The sequence below is a fragment of the Mandrillus leucophaeus genome, unplaced genomic scaffold, assembly GCF_000951045.1.
Source record: "Mandrillus leucophaeus isolate KB7577 unplaced genomic scaffold, Mleu.le_1.0 Scaffold216, whole genome shotgun sequence".
Lineage (NCBI taxonomy): Eukaryota > Metazoa > Chordata > Mammalia > Primates > Cercopithecidae > Mandrillus > Mandrillus leucophaeus.
The window spans coordinates 742292-764747 of record NW_012102210.1 but is presented as its reverse complement, the minus strand read 5'-3'; the positions used below and the strand labels follow the sequence as shown (position 1 = coordinate 764747).

At 36.1% G+C, this 22456-nt stretch overlaps 1 protein-coding gene across 5 annotated transcripts in view; it reads right to left on the bottom strand.

Moving 5' to 3' along the window:
• Positions 1-6801: 6801 nt before the first annotated feature.
• Positions 6802-22456, bottom strand: part of ZNF638 (zinc finger protein 638) — a 99086-nt gene continuing 83431 nt past the window's right edge. For 3 of the 5 annotated variants that reach the window (XM_011980647.1, XM_011980646.1, XM_011980649.1), the window contains exons 22-28: positions 17807-19028; positions 17148-17213; positions 14474-15425; positions 13242-13346; positions 10472-10573; positions 8652-8770; positions 6802-7124 (exon numbers count right to left, since the gene is read on the bottom strand). In XM_011980647.1, the coding sequence (XP_011836037.1) occupies positions 7059-7124; positions 8652-8770; positions 10472-10573; positions 13242-13346; positions 14474-15425; positions 17148-17213; positions 17807-19028 (2632 nt within the window). In that variant the 3' untranslated portion in view covers positions 6802-7058. The remainder of the gene's footprint in view (positions 7125-8651; positions 8771-10471; positions 10574-13241; positions 13347-14473; positions 15426-17147; positions 17214-17806; positions 19029-22456) is intronic. The other 2 variants (XM_011980651.1, XM_011980650.1) reach the window with 2 other exon arrangements.

Genomic DNA, 22456 nt, shown 5'->3' with positions numbered 1-22456 from the left:
AAAAAAAAAAAAAAAAAAAAAAGGGTGTTGAGAAGTGTTCCCTCTTCTATTTTCTTTGGAAGAGGTTGTACAAAATCAATCCTTCTTTTGAATGTTCAGTAAAATTCTCCAGTGAAACCATCAGGACTTGCAGGTTATCTTTTTCATGGATGCTCTCAGTACAAGTTCAGTATCTTTAATGGTTTCAGAATTACTCATGTTCTCTATTTCATCTTGGCTAAATTTTAGTACTTTCTGATTTTTGAGGAATTTGTCCATTTCTTCCAAGTTGTATTTGAGTAGAGTTGCTCACAGTACTCCTTTTGTTCTCATGGCTGCAGGATCTGTTATGATCTTTTCTATTTCATTCATATTAGTGGTTTGGGTGTTTTTTTTCTTAGTCAATCTTGTAGATTTATCAATTTTATTATTTTTGAAGGACCAGCTTTTTGTTTCACTAATTTTTCTCTATTGTTTTCCTGTTTACAATTTCATTAATTTCTGCTCTATCATTTCCTTGCTTCTGTTTGCTTTGGATTTAGTTCATTCTAACTTTTCTAGTATCTTGAAGCAGAAACTTAGATTACTGATTTGAGACCTTTCTTTATAATTTAAGCTCTCAGTGCTATATTATTTCCCTCCCAGCATTTCATTAGATGCATCTCAGAGTTTAATTTATTTTGTTGTCATTTTCATTCAATTCTATGTTTTATAAATTTCCTTTGAGAAATCAAGAAAGTAATTCCATTTACAATAGCTACAAAATAAAATACCTAGGAATTAACCAAAAAAGCCAAAGATCACTGCAATGAAACTATAAAACACTGATGCAAGAAACTGAAGAGCACACACAAAATAAAGATAATCCATGTTCATGGATTAGAAAAATCACTATTGTTAAAGTGTTCATATATTTTTACAGTGTTCATGCTACCCAATCTGTGGATTCAATGCAACCCCTATCAAAATACCAGTAATATTCTTCACATATGAAAAAACAATCTTAAAATTTATACAGAACCACAACAAAAGAACCAGAATAGGCAAAGCTCTCCTAAGCAAAAAGAACTAAACCAGAGGAATCACATTACCTGACATCATGTTATACTATAGAGCTATAGTAACAAAAATGGCATGGTACTGGCATAAAAACAGACACATAGACCAGTGAACAGAATAGAGAGCACAGAAATAAATCCAATATATCTATAGTAAATTCATTTTCACACAGGTTCCAATAACATACCTTCAGGAAACGACGGTCTCTTCAAAAATGGTGCTGAGGAAACTGAATATCCATATGCAGAAGAATAAAACTAGGCCCCCAACTTTCCCCATATAAAAAATCAAAATAGATTAAAGATTTAAATCTAGGACCTCACACTACGCAACTACTACAAGAAAACACTGGAGAAACTCTCCAGGACACTGGAGTGGGCAAAGACTTCTTGTGGCAAAGACCGCACAAGCACAAGCAACCAAAGCAAACATGAATAAATAGGATCACATTAAGTTAAAAAGCTTTTGCAAAGTGAAGGAAACAATTAACAAAGAGACAACCCACAGAATGGGAGAAAACATCTGCAAACCATCCATCTGACAAAGGATTAATAACCAGAAGATGTAAGGAGCTCAAACTACTCTACAAGAAAAAAAGTATATATATCTAATAATTCAATAAAAATAATGGGCAAAAGATCTGAATAGACATTTCTCAAAAGACATACAAATGGCAAACAGATGTATGAAAAGGTGCTCAAAATCACTGATCATCAGAGAAATGCAAATCAACACTGCAATGAGGTATCATCTCACCCCAGTTAAAATGGCTTTTATCTATGACAGGCGACAACAAATGCAGCCGAAGATGTTGAGAAAAAGGAACACTTGTACACTGTTGGTGGGAATGTAAATCAGTATAACCGCTAAGGAGAACGGTTTGGAGGTTCCTCAAAAAACTAAAAACACAGCTATCCTACAATCCAGCAATCCCACTCCTAGGTATATACCCAAAAGAAAGGAAATCAGTAAATTGAAGATACATCTGCACTTCTACATTTGTTGCAGCACTATACAAAATAGCCGAGATTTAGAAGCAATCTAAGTGTCCACCAACAGATGAATGGATTAAGAAATGGTTCAATATACACAATGGAGTATCATTCAACCACAAAAAAGAGAATGAGATCCTGTCATTTGCAATAACACAGGAGGAACTGGAGGTTATTATGTTAAGTCAAATAAGCCACTTTCAGAAAGACAAACATCGTACGTTCTCACTTACTTGTAGGAGTTAAAAAATGAAAACAATTGAACTCACGGTGACAGAAAGTAGGAAGATGGTTACCACAGGCTGGGAAAAGTAGTCGGGGTAGAAGGGGGATGGTTAATGGGTACAAACAATAGAAAGAATAAATAAGGCTGAGTGCAATGGCTCACACCTGTCATCCCAGCACTTTGGGAGGCCAAGATAGGCAGATCACTTGAGGCCAGGAGTTCAAGACAAGCCTGGCCAACATGTCAAAATCCCATCTCTACAAAAAAATACAAAAATTAACTGAGCATGGTGGCATGAACCTGTAGTCCCAGCTGCTCTAGAGGCTGAGGTGGGAGGATCACCTAAGCCCAGGGAGGTTGAGGCTATTGTGAGCTGAGATAGTGTCACTGCACTCCAGCCTGGGTGACAGAATGAGACCTTGCTTAAAAAAATTTTTTTTTAATAGTACATTTAAAAATAATTTGAAGAGCATAACTGGACTGTCTGAAACACAAAGGACAAATGCTTGAGGTGATGGATGCCCAATTTACCCTGATGTGATTATCACACATTACATGCCTGTATCAAAGTATCACATGTAACCCACAAATATATACACCTAGTTAGTACGTACCCCGTTCTACACACACAAAATTCCTTTGAGACTTCCCCTATTTGAATGTATATTCTTAATGATGTATTCCCTAAGGACAAAAGTAAAACAGAAAAATTTTTTTTAACTGTTTTCAATAATCACATTGTTGGTTAAGGTCTTGGCATTGTTATTGTGACTGTGATGCATGTAAGGTGAGATAAAAGCTAAGCAATTCTGTGACAGTTTATGTCTATCATCCTGATGTCCTGGAGAATTGTAATACCTGACACAGGACAAAGAAGACCTATATTTAAGATAGAAGAGGTTATGAATTTGAACCAGAAGAATCAGTAAAATAATGATGAATTTTCACTTAAAAACAAAACAGATGCATTGAGAGGCCAAAGCGGGCAGATCACTTGAGGCCAGGGGTTCGAGACCAGCCTGGGCAACATGGTGAAACCCTGTCTCTACTAAAAATACAACTAGCCAGGTGTGGTAGCACATGCCTGTAGTCCCAGCTACTTGGGAGGTTGAGGCACGAGAAATCACTTGAACCCAGAAGGCTGAGGCTACAGTGAGCCAGGATTGTGCCACTGCACTCCAGCCTGGGCAACAGAGTGAGAACCCTGGTCTAGAAAACAAAACATACACTTCAAGTTCCATCTATGGGAAAGTAATAACCAGCCCAGAAGCAATGAACACCCCTAATTAGCCACTGTTCTTTAGAGAAATAGCTGACCCCAGGTCTGGAGAAGTGAGCCTGAAACATCTTGACATACAGGTAACTACTAGTAGAAATGAGGAATCAAATCAAATGTGGGACATATGAGGATCAATAACACTAATACTGCAGAGGTTTCAAACATCAAGTATGTTAAAATTCACAAGTTCATACTAATGCTTAAGAAAAAAATTTATCACAGTTGGTGGATGCCAAAGAATCAACTCATTCTGAAAAAAACAGGTAAGTAAAGGAAAAACATCCCATATCTGTGTGTTTCTTACACAAACCGTACCACTAAGTAGCCAAAGAGCAGATGAGGGAGAGTTTCTCCTTGCAGAGAAATATTCCTGCTTACACATGAAACAGGGATATAGAATTAAGATATCATTATTTTGCAACCCCTAATGAATAAGTGGATCAAAACTAAGCATCAGCTGCTACTCAAACCCAAAGAAGGCAATCCGTTTGCGCCTCCTATCAGGAAGACCACATCACTGCCTAAAGTAGTCTTATCAAAAAGAAAGAAAGAAAAAAACGAACTCTAATCAAGTGTCTATATTCACTCACCAATTTATAAGCTACGGAGAGGCAAGGGACACATTAAAGGTACTACATGGTTGCAAGCAACAAAGTCAGACCTGGGGAAATCTGTCAACAGTGCTTCTCAAACTATGTGCTTCATCAGTTTTCTTTTTCTCCCTAATTTTCAATTAACTATAGACCAATTATTCTGTAAAGTACCAAAAAAAAAAAAAAGACAAAAATTTAAAAAGCCCCACAAAAACATACAAACTCCATTTTTTTAAATTGTAAGATTCAATAAACGAATATAAAATCACTGTCAAAATGTTTCTAGAAACCCTCAATTTCTGTACTTAAGTAATCATAAACTAGTACTAGTTTCTGATCTGGCACTGCACTGGGTCCAAAGACATCTGGAGCAGCACTGCTTGGCAGAGTCAAGAATCTAGTTTCTATATCAAATAAATTACAAGGAGGGAAGGAGGTAAGGAGGGAGGGAGGGAGGGAAGAACCTATATACTCAAAATGGTATAATTTAAAAGACCTACCAGCCAGTCACAATGTATGGATCTTATCTGAATCTGGATTCAGACTTAGTAAAGCAACCACCACAAAAAAAAGACTTATGAAACAGCTGAAAATCTGAACCAAACTATAAAATAAGAGATATTTTTAATGGTACTGGTTATGTTAAAAAGAACCCTTATCCATTTTAGAAATACACAATTAACGAGTAAAACATACTGAGATTTAAAGTAATACAAGAGAGCTGGGAGTGGAGATACACACACACAAACGTAACTGGCCTTCAGCTGATAATTATTGAAACTAGTGTATGAGGGTAATTATCTTATTGTCTTAATATGCTTGACATTTTCCACAATCAAATAACAAATTAGTAAAATTAAAAATTTAAGTTTTAAAAACCTGAATCCCCTATAAATGTTTTTTAAAGAAGGATTAAAAAGGAGTAAGTTTGGAGAGGCAAGTTTCCACAGCATTCTAATGCCAGAAAGGGTAATAAAATCTAAAAACTTTTATAGAGAGCATCATGAATGTAAACTTTTTTTGCCTTGGAGTCTAGATGCTGAGTTCAAGACCAGCCTGACCAACCTGGAGAAAGCCCGTCTCTACTAAAAAGAAATAAAAATTAAAAAATACAAAATTAGCCAGGTGTGATGGCACACGCATGTAGGCCCAGCTACTCGGGAGGCTGAGGCTGAAGAATCGCTTGAACCCCGGAGGTACAGGTTGCAGTGGGCCAAGATCACGCCACTGCACTCCAGCCTAGGCAACAAGAGCGAAACTCTGTCTCAAAAAAAAAAAGAAAGAAAAGAAAATTAAGTCAGCTGCAATCCTAATTACATCCCTCAATCAACTAATAAGCAGAAACTACTATGTATATGATGTTCCATTTGTGTGGTGTGACTAGAGGAGGCAGATTTTTCTGAAAATGTCAAGAACAATACTAAAATTATATGCAAAGAGCACATGTTTATTTTCTGAAAACCTCATATAAATCTTTTGTATTTGAAGCCCTGTGATAAAAATTACCAGCATTAAGTGCAAAAAGTCCCAGAGAAAAACATTATTTATAATGTATAATTAATGGTCAACATTGGTCACTAGGATAAAACACAAAAATCACCCCTGCCATTTTTATACTTTAGCAGCTCCTCCTCTCATTCTAATTTAGAATCCCAATTTCAAAAGACTGATCCAGACAAGATTAAAGAAGTTTATAACTTCCCTAGTTGCAAAAGTTCCAAAAGCAAGCTGAGGAGAAAGGAAGATTCTTTAAAAGTAAGATTCTTATTCACTATGACTGTGTTTCTGTAGTTTACAGGCACCTTATTCTACAATCTTTTAACAGCTCTTCTCCCTCTGATTATCCGGATTCACCTATAAGGTTTTAATTCCAACAAACTCTTGACAGATTCACCTATAAGGTTTTAAAACAGTGAGTTTCATAGGAGGTGACAAAGAGGTGCTGTCTTTTGTTCTCCAAGTCCTTCAAAGCTGACTGTGTTGTCTCTCTCGTGCTGTGATGGAAATAAGAGATCTAAAAAAAGTAGGGGTTTTGTTGTTGTTGTTCCCCTCCATTCATCCTCTTTGTATTATTAATTGGTGTACTCTATCTTGAGGCATCAAATACTAAAACAATTATAAGTAAGCAGACTATGTCTGAAGAATGGCTCAATCTAAAAACTTAAAAGTATAGGGCTATTTCCATCACCTGCTAGCCATTCAATTATTTTTTGTGCCCTTAAAACCTCTTATAAACATATTCAACTATAATTCAAATGGTTTAAAAAGCTACTCCGGTGGTCCACAGAAGTAATAGCTGCTCTGCGGATACAAGCTAATAATAAATGACCAGCTTGGTGTTACCTTAAATGGGTTCTGGCAGAAACAGCAAGTGTTCCCAGAAACAGAAAAAATACCTTTCCAATACATATAAAAATCAAGCAAAGTTTCATTCAAACCTATCTGGGGAAAACATGCTGTAATCTAATTTTATCCAGAAAAAAACTGAATTTTAAGAAACCTATGACCTGTATATACATGAATGGTTGAAGCCAAGTAAAATACTGTCATGCTATGACTTCCAGTGATACATGAAGAATCCCCAAACATCCCAAATCACAGGAGTTGTAGTGAAAAACTTTTGTCTGCAATAAGAGGCAAGCAAGTCTTTAAAAAATCAGCCGCAAACACAGATGGTATTTTAAATATACAGTAGGAACATTTATTTTAACACTTCTAAAAGATATTTCTCCATGCCTGATGATTTGATATAAAAATCAAACCCATCATACTTTCCCCATCAGTCTCTCTACATTTAGGGCAATCAGAAATTTGTACAACACGAATATTTGCTTCTGAAACGAAAATTACAAATTAAATGATAACAAAAATACACAAATCAACTGGACCCTAAACAAATTTCTAGTATAATTCTTTCCACTTTCCCCCAATCACCTAGAGCTTCTTTCTTCAGCCTCATTCTGCTCCTTTTCCTTTCTTTGCTTGGCCATGAATTTCTGTTAAAAGCAATTTGCAATATAAAATACTTATTAGACATTATTTTGCTATGTGTGCAAACTTATCTACTGTATATTTATAATTTAAAAGAAACTGATCCTGCAAAGTATTATAAACACAGTGCCTTATATAAACATTTCTTCCTTTCATTCATCAGTCATTTGATGTTTATGATACACCAGGTATTACGCTTGGTGCCTGAGGATTCAGTGGGCAACAGGACAGATAGGATCTTTTATACCATAGAGCTTACACTCTAATGGGAGAAGAGAAACAATAAAATAAAAAAATAAAATAGTTTGGGGGTGGTGGTAAGCACTTTAAAGACACAGCAACAAGGTAACTGAGGTTGAACTTTTTGGGGGGTTCTACTTAGCTAGGCCTTTCTTAAGCAAAGACCTTTCTGGGGAACTGATATTTGAGACAAAAAACATGAAGAACTGGCCATGCAAGTAAGACTGGGAGGGGGCAAAACAACAGCAATATAAAGGTGCAAAGGCAGCAATGGGCCTCTCATGTATGAAAAATAGAACAAAGAGAGCCAGAAAAGCTGAAACACAGAACGCAAAAAAAAAAAACTGAGTTCAGAGAAGTAGAAAAGAATCAGATCATGCAGGGCTTTAAAGACCCAAAATAAGAAGTTTGGATATTAGACCAAGTGCAATATGAAGCTACTAGAAGGTTTTAAATGGAAAAGTGACATGACGAACTAAGTTAAGCACATGGGTAGCAAAGCATAATGTATAAGAGCTTGGGCCTAGAATGAAATAGAGCTGAGTTCAAATCCTAGGTCTGCTACTTACTAGCTATGTGCCCTTGTGTTTAGATACGTAACCTCCTTAAGTCTGTTTTCTCATCCTTAAAATTGAAATAATAGCATCTACCTCATGAAGTTGATGAGGAGATTAAATAAGCATCCAGCATAGAACAGCTCAATAAACAAACATTAGATGAGTGTCTGTGCCACAAATTCAACAGAGAGGATGTACAAAATTCTCAAATACTCAGCAGGAACTAGAACCACCACTTCAATTATGGCTAATGATGATTCTATAGAGTAACACTTCTTAAAGATGAGTACAATTTAAAAGGTTTTATGATTAAATCAGTTTAATAAATGAGTTGCATGAAGTTAAGCGGATTCATTTTGGCTAGACAATTTAGAAACTTTAATAAAGTGCTAATGTCTACATGACTGAAGAGGTCATCAAAATACGCAGTTTCTTTAATAATGGAATGTCATATGAGACTTAGTGATCTGCAGAATCTACTCTGGCAAATGTTGCTGTTCAAGGAAAAGGAATAAAGACTAGAAATTACAGGCAAGGTATACTGAAAGAGAAAACAGGACTTAAGAGGAATAAACTGGCATAAACATTCTCCTAAAGGGGGGGAAAATGTACTTTTGGGGTGGATAAATAATTTGATTCTAAGACAATTAACAACACCTCAATATTTTTAAACTTTAATTTTTAAGAATTTTAAAATTCTTAAATTTTTAAAATTTAAAGAATTTTAAAAATTACCTCAGTATTTTGCTTATGACGTGTACTCTTGCAGTGATTTGTCATTGCTTTTTCACCTGAGTAGAATAGGGAACAAATTGGACAGAAGAATCCAGCCTTAGGTACGAGAAAGTCTAATTCTAGGGGATAAGAAAATTAACAATAATTAATCTCCAGTTGTGTTCATCAATTTATTTTATTTATTTATTTGAGACGAAGTCTCACTCTGTCGTCCAGGCTGGAGTGCAGTGGTGCGATCTCAGCTCACTGCAACCTCTGCCTCCTGGGTTCAAGTGATTCTCCTGTCTCAGCCTCCCACGTAGCTATGATTATAGGTGCACGCCACCACGCCCGGCTAATTTTGTATTTTCAGTAGAGATGGGTTTTTACCATGTTGCCCAGGCTGGTCTCGAACTCCCGACCTCCCCTATAGGATCTGCCTGCCTTGGACTCCGAAAGTGCTGGGATTACAGGCGTGAGCCACCACAACGGGCCTTCATCAATTTATTTAAACATGACAAAAATATTAAGCACAGTATATACTTAAATATAAGAACAGTACACACTGCTATAAATTTAGGGATCAATAGTAGTAATTTTAATCAGAAAATGTAAGTTTTTATTTCGTTAACACATTCTATAATATTCCAGAGCCTCTAGGGAAAGGCAATATGCCACTGCTTTGGTATAATGCCAAGTTGAATAGATTCCCAAGGAGAATCTTCAGATAACAAAGAACTGTTCAATAATCCTTCAGAATACCAAGTCATTACATAAGAACCTAACAGTTCAGTGGCTCACGCCTGTAATCCTAGCACTTTGGGAGGCCGAGGCAGGCGGATCACGAGGTCAGGAGATCGAGACCATCCTGGTTAACACGGTGAAACCCCATTCCTACTAAAAATACAAAAAATTAGCCAGGCGTGGTGGCGGGCACCTGTAGTCCCAGCTACTCGGGAGGCTGTTGCAGGAGAACGGCATGAACCCGGGAGGCGGAGCCTGCAGTGAGCCAAGATTGCGTCACTGCACTCCAGCCTGGGCAACAGAGCGAGACTCCGTCTCAAGAAAAAAAAAAAAAAAGAACCTAACAGTTGAGGTGGCTCCAGCCTGTAATCCCAGCACTTTGGGAGGCCAAGGTAGGCAGACTGCTTGAGCTCAGGGGTTTGAGAGCAGCCTGAGCAACAAGGTGAAATCCTGTATCTACCAAAAATACAAAAATTAGCCAGGTGTGGTGGTAGATGACTGTAGTCCCAGCTACTCAGGAGGCTGAGGTGAGAGGACTGCTTGAGCCTGGGAGTTAGCTGAGATCACATCACTGCACTCCAGGCTGGGCGACAGAGTGAGACCCTGTCTCAAAATAAAATACAATAAAAATAAACCTTTTAGGAATCCCGTTAAAATAAAAGAGAGAGAAGAGGTAGAATGTTGGGCAACTGTCTGATTGAGGAGTATGCTGGCTGAATAAAGTCCCCCTCAGCTCACCTTAGCTGACCATGAACAAAGTCGGCTAGCAAAGACTTTCAGCATGTTCTGATTAACTGGAGTGACTTTCTGCCTGGGCAAGTATAACTCAATTCTCACCAGAGTGGCAAAGAAAGTACCAGGAATAAAACAGGAGATACATCCCAGATTTCAAGAGTGCAGTAAAAATATCCTTCTCAGGTAAAAACAGCCCAGTAAGCTGTCTTCAAAAATGCCACTGTGTAAAACATGCAAATTTCCACTATTAAATGACAGTGCAGGCAAGGTTACCCAATTACTCATCTGAACAACAGAATACTCATTATGGTGTTGAATTTTTATTTCATATAGGTAAGAAAAAAATGTCATTTTAACTTTACCCTCAGGGACATCAGATGCCACTGATTTGCCTGAAGAAGAGTCTTCAGTCTTCTTGCGTTTTCGCTCTGGTTCTGAATCCTTTAATCCAGATTCCTCATCAACTAAAATTTTTCAAGGAAAAAAAGCTATTCAGAATAGATTTACAGACTTTGTAAAGTTAGCATTGGATAATTCTTACCTTAAAACTCAGAGAAAACCTCCCTTGGTTAATCCCATCTGGCCATTCTTTGCACAATGTTCTCCAAGATTCTTTAATGTGAGGAATAAATGGGTAAATCCATTCAAATGGATTTAGGAATACAGTCTAAAGCTAACAGCAAATTTTATTTATATATGTTCCAGGCAGAATTTAAAGACTAATACAAGTCCTATCGTTACTGGCAAGAGAACTTATATATGCAAAGTGCTAAGGTGAGCAGAGTGGAGATTAAGGGAAAAGGGTACCAGCAGAAATTGATTCCATGGCCCAATACTGAGGCCCTTCCAACCTAGAAAATTGAGCCTAAAATGATAGCCTAAGACCCCTGTTAGAATCACAAGTAAAATTATTAATATAAATGTTAAAGCCCACCAAAGTGAGTAACACATAAGCAGCACTCAATGTTAGCAGACTGCATACTATGATCTTGGGGACAGACAAAAATGAAGACTGATTCCAAGCAATTCTGATTACCCTCAGTAGCTGAAATGCCTTACTGTTGCCTAATACTTGACAAAACCCTTTTACATATATAATCATTTAGCTTTTATCTCATGTAAGATAGGCAGGTCAAATCATTATTATCCCATCCCTACTTCTTCAGAGATGGAGAAAGCACAATCAAAAGAGGTAATAAACAGATATGCCCAAGGTTGCATAGCTAGTGAGTGACACAGGGTGGAACGAAGACTTTGTGACTTCAAGTTCAGTGTTCCCTCCATACATCTGGGCTACTCTTTAGTATTCCCTGAGGGGATGGCCAGGAACTTTGAAATCATTACTTACTCTTACTCCTCACATTTTACTGATCAAGTCCTACAGTCAATAAGAAAAAGGTATCATCCTTTTCTTAACTTGATGGTTAAAATAATCTGGTTTCCTTGCCTCCAATCTCTTTCTATAATTGTTTATTTCTTCATCAGGGTAATAAACTTTTCCAAACATATCTGTTCCTGCCACTCCAAAGGCACATTTATCTTAATAATATATAACATATATTAAAATTATATAATTAAAATAAATTAAAATAAATGATTTAGGTTTACAATTGTGTGGAAAAATGACTTTTTCTTAAGCTGGGTTCTTTTGTCAAAACATATTGTTCATTAGCAGAAATATATTGTTATGTAAGCAGTAACTAAATCATCCTTTTATATTACTTGGTTGCAATGAGGTAGTTCTAAGCAAGCTGACTGCTAAAGTTGCCCTACCATACAGAAATTCTGAAGTCCGGGAGTGACCTCGTGAAATCACGCGAGAATCTAATTACTGAACTACCACCTATAGCTTGGTTATCAAAGATTGGTTATGGAAAAGAATAGACAAGGAAGAAGGAATACCCACTTGACCATGACTTGGCAAAGAGCTTCAAGAGAGGGCATTATCAAAAGTAACCAATCATGTGGAAAAGTCGAGTAAGACTAACTTAAGAAGAAAACACTTTAAAAAATCACGTTTGACAACAACCTATTGGGGGTCATCAACATCATTTTCAGGAAGGCGGCAGGAGAAAGAAACCAAAATACATCCAGTTCAATGGGAAATTAAGACGTAAAAGTAGGTGGTTCTTTCTAGATGTTTTGCTCTAAAAGCAAGGAGGAAAGATAGGAGCTAGAGAGATTTCAAGGTCAAAGGGATATTTCTTTCAATGGGAAAAACTTGGCCAAATTTTATGTGTACAAAGCAAAATATAAGTTGGTAGACAAGGGAGATCCTAGATTTACTCTGGGAAATAAAAACGAAAGCAAGGACATCCAGTGAGAAACGGGCTAGGTGATGTAGAGTGGGGAAAAAGCTACTTTTACATCTGGTTAGGAAATAGTAAAGGAAGGAGACCTCTAATATATTGGGAGCAGCACTGACAGCCCACCTGAAATCAAATTCAATTAACTCCTTGGACCAAATCATACTTGGTAAGTTTTCTTTAGAGAAGACAGGATAGGAAAGAAAGAGGGCAATGAGGGTGCTACAAAAAGAATGGTAAAAGTGATATTCTTATAGTGCTCTATTTAAATCATACTGGTAAGGTGATTTTTTGCTTAACCTCTCTGAATCAATAAACCCCTTGAGAGCAGGAGCTATGTACTTTCGTCTACCCTTTTTAACACTGTTATGAAAGATGCCCAATACAATGAATATGACAAATATCTGGTTGAGTGCCTAAAGTATTATCTCTCACTAGACATTTCCTTATTTGTTTCAAGTTAAATTTTATAAATGCTATTAAGATTTCTTGTTTAATTCACTGGCTGGCTGCTTAGAAGCATCCATATAGCAAGGTCCACAAATAATAGCCAGTTAATAAATAATTTCTCTCTGATGCTGCAACATGGTCAGAAAACCTTTCGAAGATCATTTCCTCTAATCTGTCACATTCTAATATCAATAATCCATTCTCTCTACATTACAAAGATCAAAATCTTACCCACATCTAATAACTATAGTTGTCGTTTCCCACCCCTGCTCCATTCCACTGATTTTCTACTTTTCTTCTTAGCTAGATCTGTAAAACTTCAACTACTCTCGTGTGTTGTGTAACTTTCCTTCCCATTCCAACAATCCTGCTTTACCTTCACTCATCTGGAAGGCCTCTTCACCTTTTGCTGGTTCTGTCACAACAGCTTTTTCTGATGGCAGAGTTTTCCCAATTCTAACTCTCTTGGTTGGAGTTTTAGCTTTAAAAAGAAAGTCCTAATTTATTGCTCTAGTAACAGATTTTAAATTGCTTTAAATTAAACATATTATACTGTCTGAATCACCATTATACATTTTTGCAAAAAATACCCAAATCTGGGTGGGAAGCCTACTGCTAATATAAAATAGAAGAATTCTATTTTAAAATACTCAGTTTAATCTAAGCATTTCCTTTTGTTCCCAGTTATCATTTTCCAAATAACTATGCTTTTCTAACTTCTTTTCTCATGGTGTCTATGTTTTCCTAATTTGTTCCATAAGCCTGTGGGACCTTCCTAGTATTTTATTCTTAGTTGAATTAAATCTTTCAGGTTTTTCTTCTTCTTTTTGGAGACAAAGTGGCTCACACTGTTACCAAGGCTGGAGTGCAGTGGCACAACCATAGCTCGTCACAACCTCGACCTTCAGGGCTCAACCAATCCTCTCGCCTCAGTCTCCAAAGCAGCTGGGACCACAGATGCATGCCACTGTCCCTGGCTCATTTTTTAATTTTTTGTACAGATGGAGTCTTGCTAGGCTGCCCAGACTGGTGTCACACGCCTGGCCTCAAGCGATCCTCCCACTTCGGCTTCCCAAAGTGCTGAGACTACAGATGTGAGCCACAATACTTGGCTTCAAGATTTTCTTAATGGAAATTATGTTTATCTCCCTCAAGTTTGGAAAGTGAGCTGCCCTACTATTCTGTATCATTACCATATTACTTTAAAATAAAATAGTTCCTTTATAAATAGTTCTTAATCCTAAGTCTAAGCAAAAACTGGGAGGCAATCTGATGTAAATGTTCTTCTATTTATCAAAAGTTGTCTTTTTCCCACAATACAAATATATCATTTTCATTTCAATTCTAATTTGGCTACTTTAGTTTGTTTTCTGTTTTTTTGTCATCCTTTCTTGAAGTATAACCTGGACCAAGTTCTGCTGTGTAACTTTAAAAAACTGTGAAACTTGTACACATTTCTTTGAAAAATTTATTGTTGACTTTTAACGGTCTGTTGGCCTCTAATATCAATACTGGGTGACATTACTGGTAATGCCACATGTATTTTAAAATTAATTTTAAATGTAATCCCCTCATAAAACAAAAAGACTACCCCTTCCAATTATCTACCTGTTAAGTGTCTTTCAATCATGGTTTTTAGATCTTCTTCCATAACATTCTCATTTACTGGACCCACTTGGGACAAGGCTTCAAGTTTTGTCTTTTTTGTGTCCACAGCTCTCTTCTTTCTATTCCCTTTTTTATCTGTGGCATGGTCATTTTTGCTTTGTGCTAATTCAACTTTTAAATCATCTCCATCTTCCTCCTCTCCAACTTCATCAACAGTAACAAAATTAAGTTCTTCTTTAAGGCTGTTAAAATCAGCCAGAGAGTCTTCATCCTCTTCAGTTACTTCATCCAAAGTCACTAAATGCAAATCACTGCTGTCATCTTGTATTTCATCTACAGTAACTAAAGTAGAAGGGTCTTCGGGCATCTGAGAAGAAATGAAGCCAATGGAATCCCTTACAGTATCTCCTTCATTTCCTTTAGTATTTAAAGTGGCAAAAGTTATGTCTGCTGACTCATTCAAAGGTAGCTCTTCCACTTCTCCAATTTCATCCACAGTTACCAAGCGTTCCTGTTTGAGGAGATCTTGTTCTTCAGCCACTGACAGAACAGTAACATCTTTAGGTTCACTGTGGGAAATGCAATCATCTTGGTCAATTAATTCATCTAATGTAAAAAGTGAATTTGAATTTTTTACCATTTCTTCCATATTTAGTTCTTCTTCATCAATTACTTCATCCACAGTGACTAGAGCTTGTGCTAGATGTGTAGCTGCATCTTCCTCTTCCCCAATCTCATCCAATGTTACAAAAGATAGTTCTCCCTCAACACCACGAGGGGCAGAAGTTTTCCCCTTTTTCTTCTTTAAGTTCAGTTCAGAGAAAGGAACATTTTTGAGAGTTTCTTTCCTTTTTCCCTTTAGTGGATTCTGCTTGGCTTGAGAAGGATTCACTTCTTCTATAACCTCATCCACAGTAACAAATTCATCCAAATTAAATGGAAATAATGGTTCCTGCTGGAAAGTTAAAAATCATAGTATTATAAACAAATTTTGACCACCGGTTAGATTCCAAATAGTCACAATAAATGTGCATGAAGATCATGTGGGAGAATTTCAGTGCAAATTAGGTTTCCTAAAGGCTAAAATTAAGAGTTATTTTTTTTAAAGCCCCACAAATGACTTAGTTATAAATTCACAAAGTATAAGCCAAAGGTAAAATCCTAACAATATCAACCTAATTTCACTTTTACTTCAATTCATTAAGATTACATTTCCTAAATGATGAGTTTTGAAGTATGACACATAAAAATACATTTAAAGTATTTGTCAGACAATACAAAGGAGGTACTGTTCCATATGTCAAACATCTAATAAGTGTTCTAGGAGACTTACTGGACTTCTAAAAGCACCTCAAATATAGTTAGAAAGTAAACAGCTAATTAGTCTGTTCTATTTATCAGTATATACTGATTACACATTAATTAATTATATATAGAATACATATTTTAAGAAATACAGGCCAGACGTGGTGGCTCATGCCTATAATCCCAGCGCTTTGGGAGGCCGATCGCCTGAGGTCAGGAGTTTGAGACCAGCCTGGCCAACATGGTCAAACCCCGTCTCTACTAAGAATATAAAAATTAGCTGGGCGTGGTGGCAGGCGCCTGTAATCCCAGCTACTTGGGAGGCTGAGACAGGAGAATCACTTGAACCCAGGAGGCAGAGACTGCAGTGAGCCGAGATCGTGCCTTTGCACTCCAGCCTGGGGGACAGGAGCAAAACTTCATTGCAAAATAGTAATAATAATAATAATAATAAAAGAAATATAATGGTTACATTTTGAGAAAGTTGTATGAAAAAATTATTACTAAGACTCAATGCCTAATATAACTGTATTTGAAAAGAACAGTATCTGTAATTTTTTTCAATGCTGTCAATAGTAAAGAAGATAAATTCCTGCCGGGGCTCCTATACACTTAGTGTGTTACCAATGATCAACTGCTATTATATATAATAACGACATTAGAATATGTACCCTGTAATTTCTAGGGAGAGTATCTGCAAGCGATTGCAGTATCAAGTTAACAAAGCAAAATGAAGTAGCCGTAATCCTTACTTCTGCTTTAGTAGCCATAATCCTTATTTCTGCTTAAAACTAGTAACATTTCTCCTTGCCCCAACGACATAGGCCCAAATTTATCCCCTACCAGGTAAGAAAAGTAAAATGACTGAAAAAAAATTCTACGAATGGTAAAAACCTAAAATAACAACTAAATATAAAATATGTTTGACAATGGAACTTGGTACCAGTAAATCTTAGAGACCATCCACTTAAGGCTCAATTACAGCCAAAAAGATAACCTGTTTTAACAAAATGAGGATGACTCAAGTCAAATGTCAGTCTCTTTTACATATATAATTTTTTCTGTGTCTACAACCTATTCCTGTCAATATGAGATTGGAGGTATTTCCCTACTATACTCTCTTTCTGTCCCTGTATAACATTTTGCGCCCCCACCCCCCCGACCCCAAGAACACAAGGTGTTTAGACTAGCTCAAGGTCAAAAAGTAAATTAATGGTAGAATTAGAGATAAGTTAAAAATGAAACATCTCATTCCTATCCCTTGCTCTACATGCTTACTCTCTAACATTGTTAAGACAGGCACAAGTTGTAAGATAGATGAACTATGGAGATGAAAAAGAAGGGTTAGGGTCTGTGATCCATTTTTTACCTCTTTAGATTTGGAACTTCTACCAGTAGTGCTTTTAGGATTCTTAGTGTTTTGCTCAGTCAAAGTCTGAAATAGTAAATAAGAAATACAGAAAAACAGAATTTACAACCAGATTACTAATGTTTAAAAAAAAAAAACAAAAAAAAACCCCAGTAAACATTACCTAAATACAGTCAATTATGCAAATTAACACGTATACAAAACTAAGTCAACAGTCACTAAACAGTATAGGCACAGTCTCTACAAGTTGTAGTTAAATTCAGTTTTACTGATCTTTTCGTCCCACAATGTCGTTAGGCAATCTGTGACCTGACAAAGGAAGCTTCAGTTTAAGAGAGGAAACAGTTTCCCATTCAGAAGCAGAGTGGTAAATCACCTTAGGAGATTCACAGCAGACTTTTTTTTTAAACCACAGTTGTTTCCAAATTGTATCCAAATAATGCTTTTCAAACTTGTCAATAAATTATGAACTTGAGCTTAATACTCTAAATGTCTACTGGCTTAAACAATGGAATCATTTAAGAAAAGGAAATGGAAGCTTCTGGGGTAGAGTGAGGAGATGAAAGTATGAAACAAGATTACATCTCCTACTCCATAGCTACAGCAGCGGAGCTAAGCACTTCAAAGACACACTGCGCCATTCTTCCTACCCTCCTCACCTTATTGTTGCTGTCATCCCGTTTCATGATGGAAGGTCTAGCCTCTGTTTCCTGAGATTGTTTTGTTATGTCTCTGTAATCCAGTTTAGAAAGCTTGCCTTGCAGGGCTGAGATCTTTCCACTGCCTCCTCTGGTAAGACTGCTCTGAGTAGGTTTGAATTTACTGCTGCTTTCTGCCAAGCCTGACCTGGCACTTGTAGGTTTAAGCAGACCAAATTCTTTGGCTGAGAGTTTCTTTTCAGCATTTATTTGATCTCTGGGCACAGATTTTGTTAAACTTTTCTGATTTTCAGTTTTTGAAACTGTAGCTTTTGCCTTAGGAGAAGAGACCATAACAGCCTTGATGCTTGGTTTACTGCTAGATACATCTGATACAGCCAGAATACTAGTTTTACTAGTTTCATCAGGCTTATTAGCCTGACCCACTCCTTTATTTGGGTATGCCTTGAATAAAGTGTTTTCTGCAGACTTTTCTTTCACTGCTGCCATAATCTTTTCCACTTTTTCTGCATCCATCCTACCTTCATTCTTTTCAGCCTTCTCTGTTCCTATTTGAAGATCCATTCTGGTTTCCTTAGTATTAAATTCATTCTCCTCCTTTTCATCCATGTTACTTTTTTTTTCAGAAATACTCTTTTTATCCACTGTCTTCTCATCCCCAGGGGAAATTCCCGGTACTAATGTCACAATACAAGTTGATGGCGGTATTTCTGAAACAGTTTCATGTTTTTCTACTTCAGCTACAGTTTCTACCATAGTCTGTGTAATTCCAGAAAAGAAATCTGCTTCAGATGGAGATTCTTCTAGAATTCCTTTGATGTTCCTTTCTTCTATAAACACACTGTCAGATGGTAACAATGCTGTTTTAGGGCTAATAATTTCTGCCTCTTTCTTCTCCAAGTCACTGTTAAAGATGTGCTGATTTAAAGCACACTCCTCGGCATTTTCAGTGAATTGTTCAACACTGGCTGGAGTGGATGCTACAAAAGGAATTTCTTTGACCTCCTCTCCTTGAGTTTCAAGCTCCAAAGTTTCAATAGCAAAGTCAGAATGACATGTTGTTTTTTCAGGTTCTTCCTCACAAGGCTCTTCCTGCTGTACTAAAGTTTCTGTTTGAATGCTGGGAGTACTTTCTTCTTCAAGCACATTAGGTTTAACAGAGGGACTATCAGTTGCTGTTTGCACCTCACTTTCATCAACTGGATTGTTTTTCAAGTCAGGGCTAAAAGTATTTAAAAACAAACAAAAAGAACACAAACAAAAACACAAACAAAAATCAAACTATGATGAGAATTCAACCATTATAAAGAATCCTGTTGACACCAATTGTTAAGACTTCCTGATGCATTCGTAATAAGCACTGGGAAATCCAACCAATTGGCATAAAATGGCTAAGATGATTTGATGGAAATATGTAAATAATATAAATTATGACTGTTGATATGTTCCTTTTGTGCTCATGTGATTATAGCCAATATTTTCCCTTCTCTGTCAAGCTAACCCCTGACACTGAAAGGACAAATGTGAATCTCAGACACTTCAAATATTATCAGGTCCTATTCCCAACAGTGGTAACTGAAATAATAAAATATGTGTACAGTTCTACAATAAAACTAATGATCCATGCATTATGATTTAAAACTTTATAAGTGAACCTTACCTAAAAAGAACATAAAAGCAACCGGTGGGGGGAAAAGACCATACTCTAAATCATATCACCTTTTTATTTTTTTTGGGTGTGAAATATTTAATTACCTAAGAACCATATTTATTAATAATATTTAAAACTTTTTTTGGAAAGTATTCTTTATATACTCTAGTGAAGATTTAAAGTTAGTGACAAAACCTTATACAATCACGTGAACATACAGTCTTATTATAAATATTTGCCTTTGGCTATAAGAAGACGTATGTTAAAAAATAAACCTTCCCAATTCAAGAGAATAATGTATAATTCTAATATTTAACTTAAATGTGTAAGTAATATTATTCAGAAGAAATGGAAGAAATGCATGGCCAAGTATACGTAATTCATCTTATTTCATCATGGTCTCCCTCCAAATCTAAAGTATATGAAAAGTGAGTGGTCCTATAATTCCAGTACCTTCACTGAGGTAGACACAAAATAAGTTATTTTTATATTAATGTTCCACAAATCAGAAGTTTTCTTGAAGAAGAACAAGGAAAATCTTAGCTTCCAAAAACAATGCCCAACATGCTATCAATGCAAATTAAAATTTACCAAATATATTCACATAATGAGAAGCAGCAGATTGGAGAAAGACACCAGAAAGTGATCCTATCATATCAAAACCTATTAGAAAGTATTGACTTTCTTCTCCTATTTTTTAAGGAAGGAAAGGATGAGCCATCATCCCTTTTGACCTGCTTCTTAGAGGGTGGCCATGTACCCTTTAGTTAACAACACAAGATGATGTATATCTGTGTGCTGAGATGTTAACCATATTTAAGAAGTATTGGAATAAGTCGTGCTACCACAACAGGGTCTTAAATCATTTGAAACAAACTGGTCTTCCCTCATGCCCCAAAGGTTACATCCTGAGGAGAAAACTTTTCTACCAGATTACAGAAATACCTCCTGACCCTAAACCTTAATCAATATATATTCTATTCATTGTGCAAGTTATTCTTTGCATGCTAAAACGGTTTTTATTTGAAATAATCACACCCCTTTTATTCAAAATATAAATGGCTAATTTTAACAGTTTCAAATCTTTACAATTCAAAATAAAATTTGTGGCAAAACACAACAGGAAAAAGAGTAGTGACATTCAGTTACAGCAGGTATATGAGTATTATTTCTCAAAACAAGCTTTTGTCTTTAAATTACAAGACTCATTTCCAATAATGAATATATTAAATTCCTGCCTCATTACTGTACTGCATATAAAAGCTTTAGAAACTTACGCCTATGTAAAAACATCTATGGGGCTAGAATAACAACGGAGACCTTGATTCCTGGCTCAAGGATACAGCAAGACTTTCCCCTTTACAAGTTTTTCAATAAAAAAGTTACTATCTTTCATACAAACTGAATCATTCTGCAGTTCCATACTTGAAACAGAGAACACAGGTCTACTCAGAAAAATTATTTAATTCCATATTTGTCCTTGAGTGCTAGTCTTTTTAAATCATAGTGTTCTCTTTAGAGAAGTCATTTACCAAAACCAGTATCTGCTTTCTGGCTAATATGGGAAAAAAGCCTCAATATCGATCAAGTTAGTTTGAAAAGAGTTTGAAATGTCAAATAAATTACATTAACACCAAAGTTAAACAACACCCTTTGTAACGATCAAATGAAAACACAGCCATATTCTGGGAAATGGAACAAAAAAGGATTCCAGAAAGGCATTTGAGATATAGATATCTCATCTGCCACTCCTCCCTCCTGCCCCAATATCCCAATAATACCAGAATTTCACAGTCTTTGGAAAAAGCATACAGTAAAAGCTGGGCATGAGAACAAACGTTAACACTGAAACGCAAACATCCTGAGAAACTTTAAACTGGGACTTCACAACACTGAAGATTAGTGTTTATTTCAGAGGCCAACTGGTTACTTTCTAATATTAATGAATTAGAAAAATTTCATCTAGCATTCTTATTTGTGGCCTTAATCTGTTTACATGTCAACAGGATGAGCACAGACATAATGTGAATTATTAAATTATGATTGTATCCACGTGAGTTTTCTCTAAACAGTATTTAAATAGTTTAGTTATAAACAAAAGTATCATATTCATAATGAATTGGCAACCATAAGCACTTTAAAACAAAACAAAACAAAACAAAACAAAATAAAATAAAACAAAACAAGTGCATGTAGTACCAGCTACACAGGAAGCTGAGGTGGGAAGACAGCTTGAGCCCAGGAGGTTCAAGGCCAGCCTGAGCAGCATAGCAAGACCCTGTTTCTAAAAAAAAAAACACACACACACAACAAAACCAACAAATAGTATTTTCTCAGCATCAGTTCACTCCAAAAGACACGTTTAGTATTCTGGACATACTCCACATTTTTTTCTCTAATGTAAGTCAAAAAAAAAAAAAAGGGAATTAATAAGTTTTTGGTGCTAATTTTAAAAATTAGTTTTATGAGGTTGAATAGCTCTAAAGTCATTAAGAAATATATTCAATTTTAAAAGTTATGTCTAAACAATGAGAGGAGAACAATGACCAACTGCTATTGCTATGGACAACAACTTTTCATGCGGACCTCAAAAAAACTGTGTAAAATGAAATAAAATGGGTTTTGCCACAGAGTTTTCGTGACCAATCTTTAGGTCTATATATAGTACTACATTGGCACTGTTATTTATTAAGCCCTTTGTGAGCTTTCACATCACACACTGCTGGTGGTACTATTTCTTAGGTATGTAAATGCACCTGGTATGATGACATACAAATTAAAAAACCCTGTGCTGACACACAGAGCAAACCTATTGCTTAATGTTCCTGGTATATTTTAACGTACTCATCATCTTTATTAACTAAAATAATCTGATTTTATGAAAATTACTGAGAAGAAAAATCCATTAAGACATTCTGTTTTACAGGGATCTTAACATCAGTGCATCAGATAAACACTTTTCATATTTAAACACTTTCAAACTGCTGTTTCAAACAAAT